General features: G+C 42.0%; 1 protein-coding gene across 21 annotated transcripts in view; it reads right to left on the bottom strand.

The window, feature by feature from the left end:
• The window catches only part of KCNMA1 (potassium calcium-activated channel subfamily M alpha 1), a 709,234-nt gene that overhangs the window by 294,144 nt on the left and 391,776 nt on the right, over positions 1 to 23,314 (bottom strand). For all 21 annotated transcript variants that reach the window (XM_081075057.1, XM_081075054.1, XM_081075040.1 and 18 more), the window contains 2 exons: positions 7,617 to 7,710; positions 6,676 to 6,787 (listed from right to left, as the gene is read on the bottom strand). In XM_081075057.1, the coding sequence (XP_080931183.1) occupies positions 6,676 to 6,787; positions 7,617 to 7,710 (206 nt within the window). The remainder of the gene's footprint in view (positions 1 to 6,675; positions 6,788 to 7,616; positions 7,711 to 23,314) is intronic.

Consider the following 23,314-nt stretch of genomic DNA (forward strand, 5'->3'; position numbering starts at 1 on the left):
AGCTGACCTTAAAATGGGAAGCTGATCCTGGATTTTTCAGGTGGGTTCCCAGTGCAATCACAAGGGTCCTTCAAAGCAGAAGAGGGAGGCAGAAAGGAGAGTCAGAGAGGTGATAACAGAGAGTAAGATCGGAGACATGCAGAATGAGAGGGAGTTAGCCCACTGTTGCTGGCCTTGAAAATGGAGGAAGGGGCCACGAGCGAAGGAAGGTGGGTAGCCTCTGGAAGCTGGAAAAGGCAAGGGCATGGGATGTTCCTTAGAGCTTTCAGAAAGGAGCACAGCCCTGAAGGCACTTTTATCTTAGTCTACGCAGAGCTATGTTGACTTCTAACCTACAGAAGTGTAAGACAATATACTCGTGTTGTTTTAAGACATTATGGTTGTGGCAATTTGTTACTGCAGCAAGAGGAAATGAACACATCAGTCTTGCAGGGTTGTGAGGCTGATGCCAGGCATGTGGAAAGGACACTCTCTTATCAGGGATGGTATTATCATCAGTGGGCACTTGCTATCCTCCACACATGGAAGCCATCTCTCCCCTCAGAAATGCTGGCTGCTTCCACTCTTGTCTCTCACCATGGTCACGAGCCTCAGCTGAGCCCAGGCCTCTCCCAGAAGCCTCCCTGCATTCTTCCACCCATGTGAGCTCTTTCTCCTCTGAGCTCCCACAGCCCTTCTAGCCTACACCTCGCAATTGTGGACTTAATTACATAGCAGGTAGTGTGACCTGCTGTTGCTGTATGTGTATTTATTTTGGCTCCAAAACTAGATTGGTCTCAAACCACAGGAACTATGTTTTCTCCTTTTGTTGTTGTTGTTTTTAAGAACCTGTGCTTTTTTTTTTTTTTTTACTACTGTGTTTTTATCACCTTTTGACACAAAAAAAGGACTGCCCAGGCATATATTTAAAAGCAGATATCCTAAATCATTTTAATTGCCCTGTGACTGGGCACTACCTCATTCTTCTATGTTTTCTAGCAGAGTTTTCTATTTTCTAGCAGAGTCTGCTAAAGGTTCGAAAGTCTAAGATCCAAGACCAAGTCTAGCATGGGCTAGAGAACCAGGTTTATAGTTTTTCAACCATGATTCAGTGAACTGTGGTTTCTTACCAGCCCCCGATCCAACATTGTCCCTTCTCTGACTGATGAAATTGGGGGCTGGTAAAAAGGACAATGTCGGATAAAGAGGGTGGCCGAGCCTGTTCCTCTGACCCCAATGCTAAACACACAGTAGGTGCTCAATAAAAATAGGTTAGATGACTGGTCGGTGAGTGCATTATAATGTTTTCTCTCCTCTGTTCTTTGAACCACACAAGATAACCTTCAACAAAAAGATATAAACAAACACATAAAGAAGGCCCAGCCCACTGACCTCCCTTGGGATCCAATTCCCACAAGAATGAGACAAACAAACAAAAGAGTCCTCCCCAGAGCATATTATTCAAGTCTCAAAATAAGCTCCATCTCTCATTTCAAGGTACATTTATTTTAGTGAGGTAGGATAAAAATTTTGTGAGAGAAACAAAAATGAGTAAGCGGGTGTGTGGGAACAGGAATTAAAATAAGCAGCCACTTGCCACCTGCCGACGTGGCTGTCCTCACACCCCGCGGTCTTATTTATGGTTCCATTCTGGTTTGTTTCCTTCCTTGGCACTTTCAGATACGATAGGTAGGTTGGAAAGAGAGGCCCAAGATAATCACTGAGCTCGTCCTATGTACACGGCACTTTAACTCACATTACCTCCCTGAATCCCCACTTCACCTTTATGAGGTGAGTGCTCTTCATATCCCTATTGTACAGGTAAGAATACTGAGCTTAACACAATTAACATAAGTAAAACGACCTAATTCAAAGTGACCCATCGGCAAGTGGCTGGGCCACGATGTGAATTAAGGTGGTAGAACCCACAGCGTGGCTCTGATCCCCTCTGCTCTCTTGACTAAGGGCTTATGGCAGCTGCCCACCTCCCCCTCAGGTGAAGCAGGTCTGATCCCGAAAAGGCTAAGATACCCTGGGACTTAGGATATACCATGCTAGCTCTGTGGTCTTAGTGGCAACTCTAGAAACTGGAGTTTGGCAAGGAGGAGTGAGAAAGAGAAAAGGACACATGTGGGTGTTCTTAAATATGATCTCTTCCCTGCTTGCCTGAAGTGAAGCGCTCTCTGTAAGAAAGAACAGATGAAGGGCGCTACATACAGCAGCAAAATCAGCTCGGTCACCCCCATCCAGTCCTCAAAACCCAAAAGCCTGCAAGGGTAAGGACAACATGAGTGTGGACAGAAAGTCAGACCAAATCTAGAGCAAACCACCCTCTCCACCACGTCCAGGCTGTGTGACCTTTGACAAGAGAGTTAACCTCTCTGAGCCTCTGTTTCCTTATCTGCAAAATGGGGGGAATAATTCCTAGCTCACAGGTTTGCTCTGAGGATTGGCTGAGTTCCTGTATGCAAAGGGGTTATCAGAGTGTCCAGCACATAGTAGAACCAGAATAAATATCAGCTGTTATTATGAATGAACAGTCAAATGCACACAATAAAATAAATACTATACGGTATAATATGCAACCATATATTAATAAGAAATCAAACAGGGTGTGGGCTATGCTCTGGGAAAGGCAAGGGTGGGGGTCATGGCATTCATTCTCTTTTTTAACCCTCAAAGGGCAGCGATAGCACAGCCCTCTGCTCTCTGCAGGGCTCCGGAAGTGTGTGCAAGAGAACCAGGAGCGACCTCTGTTTCCTGCATCTTATCCCAAAGCTGAGCCAGTAAAGGAAGCACCTTTTTATTTTCCGAGAGGAGGGCAGCACTTTCTGAGATGCCCCATTTACTGGGATTATTCCTTCTACTTTATAGACCTTCCCTCATGGGAATGTTCCTTTTATCTCTAGCAGCTCATCGGTACAACAGTTGTTTCACAATGTAATAATCCATGTATTAAATCAGACATGGGGACCTCCCTGAAACACTATTACACTGAATTCTCTTCCATAACAGGCAGACCAGTTTTGAATCTCCCCCAAGGAACTTAGTTACCAAAGAACAGAAAATATTTCACTAAAGGTGTTTTCTCTTACAAGAGAAAGGTTCATTGTTGTTATTATTTCACAGGCCAAAAGGTCATTGGTTGAGGTTTTCAGTTCCAAAGAACCTATGTATGCTCCCAATAGACTATATAACAGACTGATTTATCAGGCCCTCTTATTCCTGTTCTTCCCCTACTACAATGTCCAAGGGAGAGTATGCTATTTTATTCACTGTGTTTTCTAATAATCTGAAAAAGTGACTGGTATATAGTAGGTGTTTAAAAAATATTGTTCAATGAATGAACAAATTGAAGCATCTTTTAGAGAATAGTTGTGTGTTTTTTGAAGAGCAACCAAGCAACCACTGTTGATGCCAAAGTGTAAGTCATTTTCTTCCCTTTTCTTTTTCCCCCCTTTTTCTGTTTGCTCTGATAGATTTTTCACTACATCCAAACACACCTCCCAAAATCAGGATTAAATCGTCCACCAAAAGGCATGGGTTTTTTAAAACGTCTAAGTTCTCCTGACACTGAGCTGCTCTAGGGCCATTGTTGTGCATTTCACACACAATGAGGAGACTGGGCTTCACAGCCTTACCTAGGGGGAGAGCTGCTGGCTGCAGCGGAGGGATGTCTCCACCACAGTCATGAAGGGAGTCTCCTCCATCATCTAAGACCTCAAGGGACCAAAGGAGAATGAACCCTCACATAAAACTCTGATTCATGAAGTGAAAGGACTGGTAGGCAATTTAGTCCAAACCTCCCATTTTTCAGATGGGAAAACTGAGGGTCCAGAAAAGGAAAGGGGTTGTTCAAAGAGCACAGAGTAATTAGAGCACAGCCAGGATGAGAAGGCAGATTCCTTTCCTTCCTTTTCTCCTTCTTCTTTTCTTTTCTTGCTCCGTCTATCCCTCTACCTTCCTCCCGTCTTCCCTTTCTCCCTTCCTTCATTCCTTATCTCTTTGTTTAAGGTTTTGTGTGTGTGTGTGTGTGTGTGTGTGTGTACACACATGCATGTGTGGACTCTTCACAAGATGGTTTCGAAAGAAAGAGCCCTGGTGAGCAGCCCATATACAATTTTGACTCAGAAATGTTGGTGATTTAATTTCACTAAATTCCCAGTGCTTTCCAACACCCTAGATCCCAACTTTTCCCAAATTTCCCATTAACAATGCAAACGTCTTAGAAATTTTCTGAACTGAAAGAACCTTAGAGCTCAACTAGCCCAACCTTTATTTTACAGATGAAAAACTCCAGGCCAAGTGACGAAAAGTGAGTCCCGCAGGCCATGGGGCCAGGTAGCAGCTACGCTGGAGGCAGCCAGGACCCCTGGCCCCAGAGCAAGTCTCGGTCACGCTAATGAAACACTTCTCAGATTTGTGTGCAGCCTTACTGGTCTCATCATGCTGGCTAGAAAACCCAATCTGAGCAAGCACATCTCAGATCAAGTATGAAAACTTTGCCACTGAGTAAGTGAATATAGTTCTAATGAGAAAACTGGTAGAAAAGAGAATCCTTACAGGATACAGACACATGGGCACACACAGACACACACATATATGCATGTGATTATTGCATACATTATATATAAAAGACGCTTTTTTTTAAATACTTGATGCTAGGCATATAATAAATTCACAGTGCTAAGAAGGACATCAAACCATATTGCTTGCTAGTGGAAGCATATCTTGATGGAACATTTCTGAAATGTAATCCATCCATCTCTGTACAAACTAAAATACACGTATTCTTTGGAGTAGCACCTCCTCTTCCAGAAATCTAGAACTATCGAAGGAAATAAAATCATACAGATATGTAGATAAGGGTGTTTATTAAACCATCGTTTATAGTAGAAAAAGAAAACAATCAGGTGGTCCAGCATTAGGGTTGTCACTGAATAAACTGTAGTACAACAATTTATGAAATTTTGTGTGACTGTTATAAAATGACTTATTACAGAGCTGAAGGGTTGTCCGTCATTTATTGGTAAGAAATTCAAACTGAAGTGCAATATGACTGATACAATTCTTTTGTACCAAGACCAGCACCTCCAAAAGACTATTATATGTCCATATCCATGTTTGTTCGTGGTGAAATGAGCAGGAAGGAAAGTTGTGGAAGTCCGCTAACACTGAGAGCAGGCAGTGAGGGGGGAAGAGCTATTTAATATTTTCTTATACTAGGGGTGCCAAAAAAATGTGGACGCATTTTAAGGGATGTTATCTATTACTTTTCGAAGTTGAATTGATTTACGGTAGCAATGTGTAGTACAACATTTGCTCAAAAGATGGCATGCATCAAATGAATGCTAGTGTCATCATGCAACAGGCAGGACAGTCAAAGAAAATGGTGGAAGCACAGTCGTTGCTCAAGGAGCACAAGACCATTTTGAAATGGTGTTTGAAATTCGAGAATGTTGTGGAAGTACAACAACAATGGAGGCGTGAGTGTGTAACAGAACCTCCAACAGGCCTAACAGCTGCACGCATTCGTGGTAAGTTTGAGACGCATGGTGCTGTGTGAAGAAATTAAAACGGCATGTGCAGCGATACAAGTGGACACTTTGGTCAGCGTTGCTCAAGCAGTAGTTCGCCATCATCAGAAGTGTCTGGACGCTGATGGTCACCACTTTGAGCACCTCTTGTCATTGCGGAAGTCAAATGTGACTGGTATTCATCTTTTGTTATCAGTATATATTGAGTATTACAATTTTAATGCAGTTTTCCTTTCTTAAAATGTGCATACTTTTTTGGCACCCTCTGTATATACATCTTTGGATGTTTATACTGACTATAATACATATATATTACTTTGAAAAAAAATTTAGGTTAAGGTACAAAATTTCTAAAAATAAAGACAAAACCCACAAAGACTCCTCTGAGCCCGGCTTCAGCCTCCCTTCTTTCCCTGTAGACCCATGGCAGCAAAAACATTCTGAGAAAATTATTCAGCGCAGCAAGGAGAACCTCTGAGTTATTTCTCTAAGCCTTTAGCTACCATAACCAACCTCTGAGCTAGTTACTTTTCCCACCAAATTGTCCTAATCCTGATACAGGAAGTGACCTGCCACGCAGAGAAAGGAAGTGAGATGTGAACACAACCTTAGCCAAAGCTTTTCCTTTAACACAGAAAGAGAGCGCGATCTCCTTCACGGTAAGGGGTGACTCAAGACGCTTTATCTTACCCTGCCCCACAAAGGAAATCATAACTATAAATAAACCATGCAGGACCTGCTTTTCATAAAACTAAGAAACAGCCAGAAGCTAACTTTGGCAGGCAGGCCTTCTGGGCCACACCGACCAGCTACTCAGAAAATTGGCCTTGCCGCTTGGGCTTATGTGTCCAACACTGACTCTGAATTGAATGAAAAGTGACAGAACCGTGAATGGAGAGGTCCTGGCTGTCGCAGTGATGACCAGTAGGATTCAACAATAATACAACTTCATTACCTGAAGCACAAACCGTGCAAATCACGTCGTCTACTGCTCCAAAGAGAACGGTCACCATCAACTTCTGAAACCCTCAGAGCTGTTCATATTAATACACAAAACTTTCTTTCTGTCAGGACAGCCCAGCCCTCTGATCCACCCTAGATTCTGTATTTCAGCCATGGGTCCGGAACTGACAAGAAGAAAGAAGAGAGATCGACTTACCAAGCCAACTTCTGTTTAAGTACACAGACACAAACACTGGGGGGACCGTGAAGAAATCTACTACAGAGTTCACTTCCAGCCAGAACCACAGCTTATCATTAGCTGCAATAAACTGGGGGAGAAAAAAAAAAGAAGAGAGAAAAAAAAAAATGAGAAGCATGGTGCTGGCATTCAAACTATAGTCTTGCCAAAGGGTATGTTTTGGTTTTTCCTGGGGGTCTGGAGGAAGATGTTCTGTTCGTCTCATATCTATACCAATCACATGCTGTTTTTGTGTTAGAATTCGGATACCCAGCCTTTTCTAAAGAGTGACTACATGCTATGTTAGTTTGGAAAAAGGTAGGCCGTACATATCTCTGTGGTTTTCAACAGCATCACAGGGAAGTTTGAGTGATCTCCCCTTCATTAGACTCTTCTCATGTAAATAGAACTATACATAAAGCATATATGTATGCATTCATTCACACACACGTGTGTACACACACACACATACCCCTCTGTAATCCACATCTGTACAGCTCTCATCACAAACAAGGTCTATAAACTCCCCAAGCCCCACCTTGGGAGACCCTCCCCCGTCAATCCCACCCTCACAACTATTCTTTCAGAATTCAGCTAAGTGAGCACTCATAAACATAATGTTAAGGGTAGAAAGGTTTGAGGGTTCTATTTAAGGGAACAATGCTCTCGTATTTGAACAGAGGGAAGAGAAGCACTCGGCTTAATAGTTATGAAATCCCTATTTCTCCCCCTGTGAACACAATTAGCACATCTTCAGAAAATGCTGTGCTAGGGAAAGGGCTCTCACAGACTGAAAATCAGAACGCAGGTCTGCTGTCCCCCCAGGAAGCACTGGCCTTCGTACTGCCTGCAAGAGCAGATGCTGGGGGTGGGTGGGGGAGGGGGTGGCCCCTGGATCCCAGACTGTTGCCCAAACTTACCCGCAAGCCAAAGTAGAGCAGGAAGAACACGTTGAAAGCCATGTCGATCTGTAATGTGAAATCTTTGTAGAAATTCTGGCAGGATTCTATTGGGCTATTAGACAGGAAGAAGAAAAAGCAAGAAGTAAGTGAAAAGCATCATCAGGTCTCCCACGACGCTGTGCAGGGGTGGTGTTCGGGGTAGAGGACAAAATGGATGTTCATAAAATAAAACATTTGGTCTTTCTACCCCCTATGATAATCAAGCAAGCATTGCCAAGGGGTCTTTCCATTCAACCGTTCAGTCCTTTGTTCTTGATTTGTTTCTGTAACTTTACGTGTATATGTTATTTTTATCATCATTCACTAGTTGAGCTAAGAATCTAAAGAGGCTCATGCAGACACCCTGGAGGAAGGACAGGCAGGAGAAACCACCCAATTCCTTAATTTCATATTAACCCTTAAAGAACTGACTTTTTTCTTTTGGAGGACACACACCAAAGCTCAAAACAGTCCCTCCTACCCTCCAGCATGTTGGACCCATTTTCAGTTAAACACAGTGGCTATGTTTTGGACCTTTTTAAAGCCATCAGTCGATTAATAATAAAGGACGCAGGAGCATCTCAGGAAGGCTGCGGAGGAAAGGACCCTGGTTGGTGCTCTGGCTAAACATAGTATGGACTGTATGTGCAGCATTCTGATCTGGGGAAAGAAGCTTTGCCGAACTGATAAAAGTTCAAGACCATTAAACCAAAATGTTGAAGCAGTACTCTAAGGGTTAATTTTATTTTTCCTTTTTGGCATGCAGTTTAGTTGGCTTTTTGTGTGTCAAGCAGCCAGTGCGAACCCCCAGCAGCCTCTACTTTGTGCAAGAGTAGGCAGTTCGAAAAGGTACTACTATACAAACTGGTACATGGCTTCCATATGCTTTCCCGCGTCACGCTGATCAAAGGATCAGTGTGTGAAAAGTCCCAAGTGTGGGGCTCAGTGGGAAACAGGAAAGCCTCATAAGCGTCTCAAAGCTGTGAATGAAAATTCACAGTATATTGTTCTCTATAAGCAAATGATAACACTTCAGGCCAGGAACATAAAGAAAGTGAGGTGAGGGAAAGAGGAGAGAGTATGGGGAGAAGCAAGATATTCTCCCCACATGGGAAGCAAAGTGACCTCCAGGCCAGGAGAGGGCTAGCTGGAGAAGTGCAGGATGAGGATTTCCGAGTAGCACTACTTTGGAAATCACTGTAGGCAATACCAGTTTGCATAGTTGTACTTCTATAAGGACAATGCTTGGTTGTTCAACAGGCAGGAATCTGTGCAGTACAGGAATGCAATGCCCACCTAGAAGCATGGTGGGTCCGTCTATGGGATTCTCATACTACATGCACTAGATTTATCCATTCTTCATCTCTGTTACAAGTCAAACATGCCCTTTGTCATCTTCCCAAATCACAAATGCAGGGAAAATAATCTCCAAACAAGCATTAAGACCAATCTACATTTGCATATACAAACTAAGTGGGCTGAACAAAAAAACAAACACTGAGAAACAGTTCTGTTATAAAGGAAGTGACAACTCCTAGGTTTTCACTGAGGTAGGGAAGTTAAAGGAATGTGCTTAGTCCAATGATGAAAGGAAACAGGAGAAAAAGCTAAACATCACAGCCTACAGCAGTTCTTTGCCTGCTCTCCTACACAGGTATTAATTTAAGTGAAAAAAAAAAAAAAGGACCTAGAGTTAATAAGTGACTTCAATTCCCAAGTCGTGCTGGCATTTTGTTTTGTTTCAAGAACAAGGCCCACAAGGTTCACGGGTGCCAGCGTTCTTAGCTATTGCAGCTGCATTGACCAGAAATCCACTACAGATCCCAAGGGATGAGAAGACAACGCATCTCTGTGCTATGTGAGCCACTGGTATGATGTCCTATTGAAGAATAAACTGTGTGTGTGTGTATGTGTGTGTGTGTATGTATGTGTGTGTGTGTGTAAGAGTGAGCAAGAAGCGAGGATCAGGAGATCTGTTGGTAAATACTGCATTCATAGCTTCACGTATGCTAGCAGTCACTTGGCTGTGCATTATAAATTTATATTCATTGAGATCGATGTGTATACTCAAGGGGACAGGGAGAAAGCCTTGGTTCTCAAGTCTATCGTGGAAAATTCACCAAGGCCAAATAATAACAATACTATTGCCGTCACAATAGTTACCTGTTGGTATATATGAGAAGCCTATCAGTTCCCTAGCTCCTTTTAATTCCTGGCCTCTGTGGTTAACTTGGTAGTAATCTGGAAATACACCTAGTAGGGAAAGTATTTGCAAGGATGTGGGAGAGAATAGAATAGTGGGGGAAGAGATGTTAGCTCAGTGCCACTGAGGATGTTTTGGTTCAACATAAATGGAAGCAGATGTTCAAAAGAGTATAAGGAATCAGGCCATAGCAACTTCTTCCCGTTGTTCAGTGCCTCCTTGGTCCTTTCTGCTGCTTGCTCCTACGTTGCCCATTCCAAAGGGCAACAATGAGAGGGCTTGATGCCAAAGGACATGGTGCTGAAAAACACACCTCGACAACACTCCTGATTGACACAGAACAATGCTGAAACCATAATAGACCTTTTTTTCTATTAAATTTAGAGCTGATTTAATTGTTTCATATAGTTACTTGAGTCCTAGACTTTGAGCTGAAACAATAAAGGAAATAAATTATGCTGCTGATGCTGGTGGCTTTCCTTCTGGTTAAAGCTCATTCTTCAGATGAAGGAGGAGGAGAGAAGCAGGAAACCTGGGGACAAAAGAGGGCCAATCCCTGGGACGCAGGTAGGACCAGAGTACTCGGGGAGTCTGTTTTCAACCCCTTTTTAACTTTCCTTCTTGTCATGAGAGCCCAATGAGAAATGTCCTGCCTAGTTTTCTCAAATATAAGCAACAGTTTTATCAGGATCCCCTCTGAGGTAAATCTAATCTGAGTGCCTTTGGCCCATGGACTCACACAGTCAGAGACCACAGAGGGGAGATTCTAAACCCCATCATTTCATTCCCCAAATGGCAACAACCCATGGGGAACTTCATTGATATTACACACACAAAACACACACACACACACACACACACACACACACACATAATTCAACAACAAAAATGTTGGCCATATCAGCCAAGATGTATTTTCCTCCAAAAGAGACTTGATCGTAATGATTAATGTTCACTGTAGGATGAAGAATGAAATACAAACTCTTCTTCCTTCTTGTGTAAAATAGGAGAATTCCTTATCTAAATACACAGAAATTTCAAGAGCTAGAAATCATTTTTTTTTAAACTACAAAGGAAAGTGACTCTGGATTACACGCTGAAGTTTGAATTCCCATTCTGATGAGGCGTGCCCACTCAGAATAGACTTTCTATGGACATATGTTGCCAATAGAAAAAAAAAGTGGAGTTTTAAGAATGGAAATGAAGACACTAGTTCAGATACTGGCACTAGTAGAAAACTGACTTTCCCTAAATTGTTCTTGGTTAACTAATGACTTCGTAACTAGAGAACACAAGATACTTGGTAAGCTGATGAACTACTGATTCCTAGGCTCCCACAGTCCACGGATCGAGAGTGATACTAAAACCTTAGGCAAATCGAGTGTTTTGACCAGTTCTCTGTGATTAGAACACCTTCAAAAGAACTTCAATAAAGAGCTGCTTCCTATATAATAGAAGTTCAAGTGTAGAATAGAGGTTAAAATACAAACTCCTGTTTTTTCTTGACCATCAAGTAAGAATATCCTCAGTATCTGGATGTCTCTATATAGAGAAAAATGAGATTCACCCAAAGTGGGAAATACATATCTCTTCCTCATCAATTTAACAATATGATATCCCATGCAGACCCATGCACAGGAAGATCCAAAAGTCCTTCTTGAAGGCTGACTTAAAAACTTGTCTTTCCAAAGCACAAGGCAAGCCATGACTACCCCGGTTTTCTTCCAAAGGGCAGGAGGCTGAAGGCAAAAATCTCACTTGTAGCGGTTCTTCCTCTGGGTGTCTGCCGTCATCTCCAAGAGTGAAGTAATTGGCTACTCAGCCTCTAAATTTCCCTGCTGATTTCTGAAGTCTGTTTTCCTAACTCCCCGAGTCTGGCTGTCCAACACTGTGAAGATAGTATTTCTCCAGGGCAGTGGTTCTCTAACTTCAGAATGCACCTGGAGTGCTTGTTAAAACACTGGTGGGCCCCAGCTCCAATGTAGGAGGTCTGGGATAGGGTCCCAAGAATTTGCATTTCCAGCTGTTTTCCAGATGTTGCTGTTTATCCGGGAGCCACCCTTTGCCAACCACTGCTCCAGAACTTTCTTGCAAATACACACTAATTACAGGTGTTGCTGCTTGAGAAGTTCCCCATTCAGACCTGAACAGAGATGATGAAACGTTTGAGCCTGACCTCAGATAACCAGCTGCATATGACTTAACTAATTACTGAGATCAAAGGGGTTAGCAGATATTTTCAGTTTCAGATGTGAACATGGGAGAAAAAAATTAAGACGGCACAGGGAAGCAATTACAAAACCACTATGCAAGCGTCACCAGTGACATTCCAATTACCCATCAGAATGTGCCTGAGCAGCACATTTTTAGTTTAAGATTAAAAGGAAAAATGATGCAGTTTAGGTGGGGAGAGGTTATAAAAGACCACAATTTGTAAAAGATAAAGAAATGTTAAGCAGCTTAGGTAAAACAGCAGCAGCAAACTTCCAAGATGATTTAGTAAATAATAGCAAGAGAGGAAAGGGACTAGCTAAGGAACAAAACAGCACTTTGAGAAATAATTTCCAATATTTAAATTCTCCTCTTTCCTGTGGCTAGTCCCCTTTTAAATTGGATGGAGCCTTCTCAATTCCCACCAGGATTATGGACCACCAGAATTCAGGCCTACAGCACCCCAGACGTGAATCAATACAATAAGCTTAATGATTCCAGACACTTCTCCTAGTCTCACCTCTGCTATGTTGCCAGTTTAATTTAATTAAAAGATGTCATTCGTCCATCATCATGGCTCCCTCTCGCCTCATACATCTCCTCTAAACCTGGCTGTGAAGAATCTCTAAAACCCAGGCTCCCTCTATATCTCCCATTTTCTTTTCTGCCATGCTCCCGCCAAAACCTTTGTTACGGTGAGCTGGTGCCTTCGTGATTTCATATTCCTAATTCTAAAGCTGTGCTTTTGCTGTGGCCTTTTCAAATGCTCCTCACTCTTTGTGTTCAAACCTTAGGCAGCCTTCAAAGACAACTGAAAATCATGGCTCAGCGAATTACTTGTGCCCTCACTCACCTCTCCCATCTGAATTCTTACAGCCTTCAGAGCAAAGGATTCTAAACTATCTCATAATGATTATTATTTAATTCAATTTAATGAGACCTGGAAATTGTATAGAGCTTATGAATACTATTGCAGTTGGTCTTCATGACTTGGCAAAATAGATATTTTGTTATCATCCCCATTTTGTAGACAGAGAAGCAGAGGCTCAGCAACCTGCCCGAGATCATGCAGCTGAGTGGTAGAGACGGGACACAGCCCCAATATCCTTTCTTCCATACCCCCTTACTTCTCCAGATGAATTGTAACATCCTTGGAGAGGAAAGGGAAACATAAGACACAGAATCTGCGATCCCCAGAGCCTGGCGTAGAACTTATGCAAAATCAGTGGGGATTGACTGATTTTTGGAGGAGGTAAAACTGCCCCAGAAAAAAATTCATGCGTGTGTCAAATGGTCTGGGAAAATTCAGAGGAAGCTGGCCTATCCAACCTACATTTATTCCTGCTCTGTAAAGGCTGTCATGTGGGATATTACTAATCCACAGAAGACCTTCCTGGGACCTGAGTGGTAGTAATATCGTGGAGGCTGACCCCATCTAATTAAAGAGCAATAAGTCCTAGCTATCCACCTGCTTAATGATGGATGACCCTCAAGATGCCCCAATTTTCTCCCTTATTCTAGAAGCACAAGAATGAACACAGTAATGGATGGTAATATTTAGATACTCTAAACACTAGACAATTAATAAATTTGCATCCCATTCCATTCAATAGAAATTTTTTAAATGACAGCATCATGTAGTCAGGGATATGATGGAACCTATCTGCAACCGAGAGAGTAAATCTAAGTGATTTGAGTGAGGTTTTAATAATTTTAAGGTTTAGTAATATCTGGATTTATTGGATAAGCAAAGTGCCTCTGTTTCCATGCCTACATGATAGAAATAAAAACACCTAGCTAATCCAAATACTATGAGACTAAGAAATTTTAAAAGGGAGGCAAGTCTTTGCAATGTTTCTTTTCTCTAGCTTACTTTATTGTAAGTATACAGTATATGAGGTATGATCGAAAACTATGGTGAATGTTTAAATTAAAAAAATTATTACAGTAAAAGCCACATCACCATTAACCCCCCTCAAAATATTCCCCCTCACTTTGAACACACGTATCCCATCGTTCTTGCCACTTTCTGAAGCAGTTCTGGAAGTCCTCTTTCGTGAGTGTCTTTAGTTGCCCTTTTGTGGCTCACTCAATGTCCGGAATCAATTCAAAACATATACCTTTCATAGTCCTGGTCATTTTGACTTTGAGGAAGAGCCAGAAGTCTCACGGTGCCATATTCGGTGAATAAGGTGGATGAGGACACACTGTAATGTTTTTATTTGACAGAAACTGCTGTACCAGAAGGGATGTGTGACACGGAGCCTTTCCGTTGTGATCATACAGTGAAGGCTGCTGCCGAGTGCCATCCAAGCAAAGGCAGGGATCTTCAGTACAGGAAGTGTGGCATCGAACCTTAGTCACAGTGTGTGACAAGTTTCAGCTTGTTCGGTGCAGCCAGTCGGGAGTGAGCTACGGTTGAGAGAAAGTGCGTTTTAAAGTGTGCCGTAACTCATGCTCCATCATGACAAGGCTCCGTGTCACCCATCACTTCTGGTACAGCAATTTCTGTCAAATAAAAACATTACGGTGTGTCCTCATCCACCTTATTCACCGGATCTGGCACCGTGCGACTTCTGGCTCTTCCCCAAAGCCAGAATGATTCAGGACATCAAACAGCCACAACAGCGCAACTAAAGACACTCACAAAAGAGGACTTCCAGAACTGCTCCAGAAAGTGGCAAGACGATGGGATAAGTGTGTTGGAAGGGGGGGGGTATTTTGAGGGGGATTAAAGGCAATATGTCTTTACTGTAATAATTTTTTTTATTTAAACATTCACCATATTGTATGATCACACCTCATATAGTACATATAACATACAGAGAGTGTCAATTGACTGTTTATGTTATAGATAAGGCTTCCAGTCAACAGTAGGCTATAAGTAGTTAATGTTTTGGGGATTCAAAAGTTATATACAGATTTGAGTTAATGGGGGTCAGTACCCCAAACCCTCGCATTGTTCAAGGGTCAACCATACTCCAAATTAGAAACCAATGTTTTTATTCACATAATTTTAAGTCTCGGAAAAATATTACAAGCTAATAACAATAGTGAATTCAGTGTGAATAACATGATACTAATTAATCACTGAGAAACCAATAATCTTTATATAGAATATTGTCTTCTGAACTGGACAGACAGTACCCTAGGACTGCCCAGGTCTTCCATGGATCAAAGTTGAATTCAAACTATCTTTTTGCTTCTCTTAGTGCCTCCATTTACATTACCTTGTCAGATCTATGTAGTGAAGAGCTTATCTTTTTAATATTGGTGCTTTTGGTATGTATGCTGGGTGGGGCCTACATTCAGTAAGCTGGATATTTTCTATTAATTTTACCAAACAGAAGCAAGTCTCTTCTGCTCATCCTCATTCAGACTGTATTCCACAATATCTTGGAGTAGTTATCTTCTAAGATATCGTTACTATTGTTGGGTGAGTTTGTGTTCAATCATTAATCAATACTAATGATAATAACATCAAAATGGGCCCTTTAGTATCTGAAAACACTTTTCTTAGATCTTGCAATGGTTCTCATGTGAATAGAAAGCACTTTTTGTGACTTGCAGTATTGATCTATCATGATCCCAAGCCAGTTGGTTAAATGGTGTTGTTGGGAAATCTTCAGTTACAAGTTTGTATCAATAAGTCTATTATTAATCTTTTTGACAACAGCAGGCTTCTAATTATGCCTCTGCTCAATTGATAACGTGTGATCCAACAGCCACAAACATATGCCTCATTAAGATCATGTTGGAATTAATTGGATCAAATGGGGAGGTGGTATATAGATAGATCCTCACTATGCTGGAATCCTGGGCGCCCTGTCTTCTTGAGTTTTGACTAATATGGAGAATCCTAGAACAATAATAGCAAAAGACTTCAGAGCCGTTGTATGGCTCAGGGTGTCTATCTGAACAATTTGTCCTAGTAATTAAGCATTCTTCTAGGAGACAAAGAAAATGACACAGATCGCTGATGCAGAGAACAAAATATGTCAGTTCCTTACACATTGGATTTATAAATGAAACGCACAGATAATTTGTTTTCATGCCACTCAGATGGTAAAAATCTATCACTTTCTTACGGAGAGCTCTTTTACGGTTTCTCGCACAACTTCAATATCCTATCTATATTTGCGGTCTCCTTCTCATCTTTATGCCATATCTTTTTCACCCACTAATGCACCCGAATACAGTAAATCAAAAGCAAAATGTGGGCATTACAAGTTGACCTCGAGAGCAATTAGCAGGTATGTAGTTTTGGAGTTTGATGGAAGAATTAAAATTCCAGCTCTATCAGTTACTAGCTGTATGATCATGGGCAAATCATCGACCTCTCCAAGCCTCGATTTTTTCATCTGTAAACTGGGGCTAAAGATACAAACTTCAAAGAAAGCAAATCTTTACAACAGCGAGGAAGAAATTAGATAATGAGTAAAGACTAAGCACAGAACAAGTAATAGTTATTTTTAAAAACTAAGGTAATAATAAGTGATAATAACTGTTTGTAGAAAAAAATGCCAAGACAAGCAATCACCCTAATGAGCAAAAACTGATAGAATCAATTATTTCACACTTTATTTTTCCATTCGTATTTGCTTTATTGCCTCCATATTAGGTGTTGCAATGTAATTCAAACGCCCAGTAGGATGTGCAGTGAGCTAACATCTAGTGTGATTCTATATATTAGAGCATGAGTTTTGAGTAATATTAAAGAAGAAACACCGGGAAAATTATATTTCCATGAAAGCAGCCACACAGTCTCATAAATACTAAATAATTAACCAAAGTTTCCTGACAGAGAAAACCATGAGTCACTTTAATGAGTGGCCACAAGAGGTTGTGTATTCTCATTTTCCTGAGTTTCATTTGCCTGGTTGGCTTAGCACAGATCTGGAGGAGAGGCAGGGGGAGGAACCAGTCATATGTCTTCTAAGGATCTCTTCCAATTCTACATCTGTAGATATTATGTATTTCTCCACTGTTGGACTCTTGGAATGATGTCCAAGACAACTTACCCACTAATGCTTATTTTCTCCAGCTTGTCTGCAGACTACAATTATTTCAATCACAGTTGTTACCAGAGTAGAATTAGTGTTCATATTTGCCAGCAACTTTTATGTAATAAATCAGAGTTAAGCTACTACATAAAACAGAGTCTTGCCAAATGAGTGCTGCTTTCGTTTGCAGTAAACTGTCTGAGGAGTCACAACTGACGATTCTTACTCTCATTTCCCTACCTGCACTAACGCTAGCCCCCTCTTCTTTAGTAAACTCTCGTTGACTAGAGACATGATGGGATAGATGACTGAAATAGTACTAAATGCATATACACAAATACTACGAAACAGACAGAGAGTTCTTTAAGGGCAGCACCCATGTACAGGCATGGGGTGCTACATGTGGGTGGGAACACACACATGCACAGGTCCACTGCCCTCCAGCATAATTGTACACACTCCAGAACCACACCCAAATAGGACAGCCTGGGTGAGGCAATTAGAAATGGAGAGAAGAAGAGAGAAGAAGTCCCAGGTCTGAATGGAGAGCAGGGAACCCAACACAACTTGTGGCAGGGGGGTCGGGGGGGACAGTTCCTCTGACCCCCAGAACCATACTCCTTTCAAGCCTAGAAAAACTTAAGAGGGAGCGAGAATAGAGGACCCATCCTACTGCTACCTTCTGCTGCCAGTGCCTTTTTTCTGGGTATTAAATGTGGTCATCCATGTGTTAAGAGGCCCATAAACAATCACCTCTAACCAGTAATAACCAATAGTCAGCTCCTAGACAGTGGAGAGCAACTGCCTGGTGTCTTCGTTTCTTAAGGAGAGAGCAACCACTAGGCAGCAGCCTGAGGCATAGTTTCAAGGCACTTTGGCCTCAAGCCTCCATATGTAAGAACTCTCCTAATGGCACTGAAAATGGCAGAGGCTCCTAAGGAACAAGCATGAGCCTTCTATATTTACAAAGCCTGTCCAAGCAGGGCAACGTTGAGCATGTGGGTTGTGATTCCCACAGCATAACAGGTTCAAGTCATGGGGGGTTGTTATTAGGTGAAGACTTCCAAATTCTTCTGTCTGAGCCTTCTTCTCCAGATGTTTACCTTGGATTCTTCTTGGCATTCCCTAGTCACTTATTAGTCTCCTACTTAGGTTATGCCCCATGCTTCCATCCCTGTCTTCCTCATAGACTTTTACGTAATTCTGATGCACGTGGACAGCCTGACCTTAGCAACGTCTCCTTGCTATCGGTCTACCTGCAAGGACTGAAGAGTGGAGAAGCCAAGAACTACTGTCTCCACAGCCAGACCCAGTCAGTTCTGGGTCCCAAACTGGCAGTCTAATCAGATGGGAGTAATGAGGATACCTGAGACAGATCCCTTTCCTATTCTCTTCAATGAATTCTAATAATTGGCCAGCAGCCTAAGAGCCCTACTAGGTTTTCAACCCTGCTCTCTCCAGTCCACATCTGGACCCAAGCAGAACAGCACCCAATCCTCTCAGTGGTCTCATCGAAAGGGCTACACTGACAAAGACTGGCAACACTAAAGATTGCCGGGAATTGATTTTAGAAGGTCTGAGAGCAACTGGGGGAAAAATAATTATGTAAAAAAACAGTTGTTCCATTTATCTATTGCTTCACTTTGAAGAACAGAAAACACTGCCCCAACACCTATATACTTACCACCAACCAGGATACTGCCATTTGTCAAAAGATACAGAAGGATTTCTATGTGATGCTAAAGGATAATTATGATAGCTTTGTTTCTGATGTCTGTGATTTGCGTTTTGTTTTGTTTTGTTTTGTTTTCAGACGACACAGATAAAGACCTGGTACAAGTCTTTCTGACATCTGGCATAGAAAACAATTATACCTTTGTTACACAAGGAAATAAAATAGCTGTGTCTTAGCTCTGTCTGGCTGACAGCTGAGGCATGGACGTTTTGTAAGTATTCCTATTTAGGAGTTTTGTTGAGAGCCCGGCAGCCTCGCAGCCAAAAAGGAGAGTCTGAGATGTTGCTGATTGGAAGTCATGAGTCTGCTGAGTACAAAGCAGGAGTCACCCCTTAGGAATGCCATAACATGCCCTGGTCAGCGGAGACCAACATCACCACAGACAATCGGATGTGACAGGTTACCCTTAGAAACAAAGTGTCATCACTAACAAAGAAAACGGTAAGGACTCGTTAAAGCCTATGATTGTATCATCATATCTTCAAGTATATACTCTTTTCACTTCCTTCTCAACTATTTCATGAAAATAACATCTTCTGGAATTATTTCTTTTCCTTCATTTTTTTTTCTTTCCCACTTACTTCTGGTTAGCATTGGAAATCACTTATTTATTAAAACTGCCTTGCACGTGCCTCAGGAATAAGAGCTCTTCCCAACATATCAGTGGTGTCCATTTGACTTTTGAATGCAAAATGAGAAAGGAATATCATGAAGTCCATGCTCTTTGGGGTGAAGCTGTTTGTCCCTCGCTTCCTCCCGCAGTTGCCCTTCTTAAGTCTATTGCTGTATCTTTGATTTTTCTCTAGGGTTGTTTTCCCCATCACTATAAAACATCTCTGTGAGGGACCCAAGATGCCCCTATGAAGCTCATTTCTTATGATTTTCTCCTTTGCCTCCGTGAATGGATCCACTTATTCCCCACTCTGTGTTGGGTGTCAGAAACCCTTTCACTTTATCTGGAAGCACTGCATTTTTTCTAAGCAGAAGAACGGGTCTCTTTACGGAAGGCCCTCACAAAAGAGGATCAGTTGTTTTCTTTACCACAGCCCCGGTTGAAAGCTGTCAAGCGAGAGAATTTCACCGTACCGGTTTAGATCTGCTCTGCACGGGTCTGCTTTATAATTTCATCTAAGCTCCTCTCAAGAAGAGAAATGGCTTCCATTCAAAGGATTTTTATACTGATTACCAAAAGAACATGTCATGAGACTCTAAGCAAAGTGTGTTCCTGTGGGGCGAAGAGGATATGTTTAACAGATTAGGGTAAAAGGGAAGTATGGAAAGAGCTTCAATCTACTAAATTCTTCTGATCTGAGGAAATCACAAGTCATAAGGAGAAATAAAAACAAGACATGAAGCCTTCAATTTTGTGTGATTATGACTGCTCAGTGCGTAGTTTTAATCCAAGTGGCTCTGGCAAGCTAATACCACCAGGGGCTCTCTAGGAACTCTTTCTCCCACCCCAGAATTTTCAGAGCTTGGTAATGCCCACCTGTCATGTTTCTCAATTTCCAGCCAAGGTTATGTCTAAAATGTAAAGCATCTATTTATATGAAATAACAAAAAAATCCAGTAAGAAAACAAATCCTGGCAAGTATGTTCATAAAAGTCCATTCTGAGAATAAAAGAGGGGATAAAAAACACGTTAAAAAAAAAGAAAAGCAGTTTTTAAAAAAGTCATTAAACAGCCTAAAGGCAAAAATGTATTTCAAAGAGAGAAAACGCTCACAATTATTAATCCATAATGCCGAATGCAATGCCAACATGCTTCAATGAATATGGTATTCCTTTCTAGTACTACCATTTTACATCTTTTTAAAGTTGTAAAGTTGAATTAGTGGCACTCCTGTTTACACAATAAACTAAGACAAAGGCCAATGATTGTATTTCCCAGGGCCATTTAGCTTAAGAGGTTTTTTTTTTTTTTTTTTTTTTTTTGTTTTTTTTTTTAAGTAGAAACATTTAAACATTTATTAGATCCATGCAAAACCCATCTAGGTCACATTGTACAGAAAGATGTGAAAAGGTACCGTAATACTGGTCCTTTTGGGCACATCCATGCAGAGCCGGGAATTTGTAGGACTGATTATCAGGTAAGTTGTTGCTTGGCAAATGGACCCTCGCTTCTAAATTCCTTGCCCTTAGCCTCTGCTCAGCAGACGCCTAGAAACAGGAGATTTCGTTCTTTTTTCCAAAATTCTAGTCTTGAATTTTCAAGGGGCAGATTGGCCTTTGTGGTGGGACAGCAAGTTGGGATCCCCCCAGGACATCCAAAGAGAGCCCTAAGTCTCAGTGTGTCAGTGTACCGGAATGCTCGCAGTGACAATTCCATGCATGCGCCCAGCGCTCGCTACATTCAGGTCTGGGCCCTGGGGGAAAGCACGCGACATGCATGAGCAGTGCAGGAAAAGGTTCTGGTTAACCTGCAGGCAACAACCAAACGGGTAAGGTTGCATCATGCAATGCAAACCACAGCTTGGCCTTAGCTGCCATGCAGAAAAGACCTACATCAAAGAGTCTGCAGTGCGGCTCCTGGGTAAGAGTCGACATGAGAGAGGTGAGTTACTTCAGCAATGAAAGACAGGGGCAGAAAAATGTTCAAACCACTATAAACAGAACACTGTACAGAGCACTGGCATTACACGTGAGAAGAGGCAGCTTAGGGACAAGGAGAGGAGAGACAAAAGAGGGAAGGTGACAGAACTGGCTGTTAATTCTAGTGAGATGGTTTCCCTGGCCATCCTTACATATGCACGTCTATTTATAATGTATGTTGCTTCAACCTCATTTAAGTCTTTCACATCAACCATAATTTTTTGGATATGTTGGATATGCGGAGAAGCAAGGTATTGGTTACATAAAGATACACACCATCATTTCCTGTGGTTAGAGTTCATTACAGAAGCAGAGCTGAGCTGGTCAGATAAATAAGAGACAGTTAAATGCCAACATTCTAACACTTTGGTTACAGAGATCATGGTGACTTCTGAGGCATAACATGGCACTGAGGAAACCCAATGGTCACGAAAGCTCGGGGTCGTGCACCGGTAGATACCTACAACCTATGACCCTGAATTCAAACCTACTCCCAAGGGAGCCACCTTTCCTTCACCTCAGCATGCGTGGTAGGTCAACAGTGAGTTCCCCACACATACCTTCACCATTTCGTGGAACCTTAGTTACAGGTGAGATTCCCCAACGGGGTTTTTATCAAAATTAATTGCTTGATGACAATAAAAACGTTTAAAGTTCTTCAAGGAATACAAATACTACTGATTGAGCAGAAGCCCATCACGCTGCCCTCTGCCATCAAAGCCACATGGGATATCTGAGAAGTGCTTTCCTGTCAACTGCCCACTTAACATACAGCTGTTTTGTTTTTTCCTCCCCCTTTGCCTTTTGTGATCTCTGACACACTGAACACAACTCAAAGGATGGTATGGTCTAGCCCTAACTCACAATTTCTCCCTCCTGGTTCTGACTCGAAATGGTGAGAGGGAAGTAGATACCCCTCTTCAAATGTTCTGGAGCTCAGCCTTCCCGTCCCCCGTACGTGTGGTTACAGTTGTGAGAGGGAACGCAGGCCCAATGTACACGAGCAGGGCGCTGTCCCAAACCAGGACCCGGGCACCACAGAGCATGTGGATAAACAAATGCAGGAAGAACTGAAATGGGAGTCCCCCCAGCGCCCCCTTCCTCACGCCTCAAGATGCAGCTGTTGCCACTTGATCGCAGTTCATTCCCTCTTATCCATTAAAAACGTAAAGGCCTACGTGGAATGACATGTTTTCAAAACACCTATAGTTTTGAAAACAATTTATAAATAGTCTGTACATTCATCCAACAAACATCTCTGAGGTCCTCCTTCTGTGACAGCCACTGTACTAGTTTCAGAACATAATAGTCAATCAAACATGGTTCCTACTCTTGAGTAGTTTTCCATTTAGTGGAGGAGCATGCCCAGATTTTAATTTCTGAAAGCATAATGCAAGAGTACTTTGCTTCAAAATTCTACTAACTACCCTGTATGACCTTGGGCATGTTACTTAATCTCTCTGTACCTCAGTCTCCTCATATATAAAATGCAAATAATAACTACCTCCTCAGGTTGTTGAGAGGAATAAATGAGTCAGGAGATGATAACTGTTTCATGAGTGGCTGGCCCACGGTAAATGCTGTGTCGCTTTTAGCTATCACAATCATTAGTACTCAAATCCAAGTAAGAAGCAAAAGGGCTCTGGGAGTAGAACATGGGCTCTGCCTAACTTCTGAAGTAGGCTTTGAGTGATGAATATACATTTGTCAGGGGAAGAAGACAGAATAAGGTACTAAAGCAGAGGGATCAGCATGGGCAGAAACTCGGGGGCACAAGAGGACACAGTGCATTCTGGGAATGGAGGGAGGTGCCACATGACTGGAGTCTAAGTAGACTGGAGGATTGGCAAGTAGACAGGAGACTGTGGAGCATGCGTGTGCCTCGGCAGCATGTCTAGTCTTCAGCCCACAGGAAATAGGGAATTGGTCCAAG

Source organism: Rhinolophus hipposideros (assembly GCF_964194185.1).
Source record: "Rhinolophus hipposideros genome assembly, chromosome: 15".
In the NCBI taxonomy this organism is placed as follows: Eukaryota; Metazoa; Chordata; class Mammalia; order Chiroptera; family Rhinolophidae; genus Rhinolophus; species Rhinolophus hipposideros.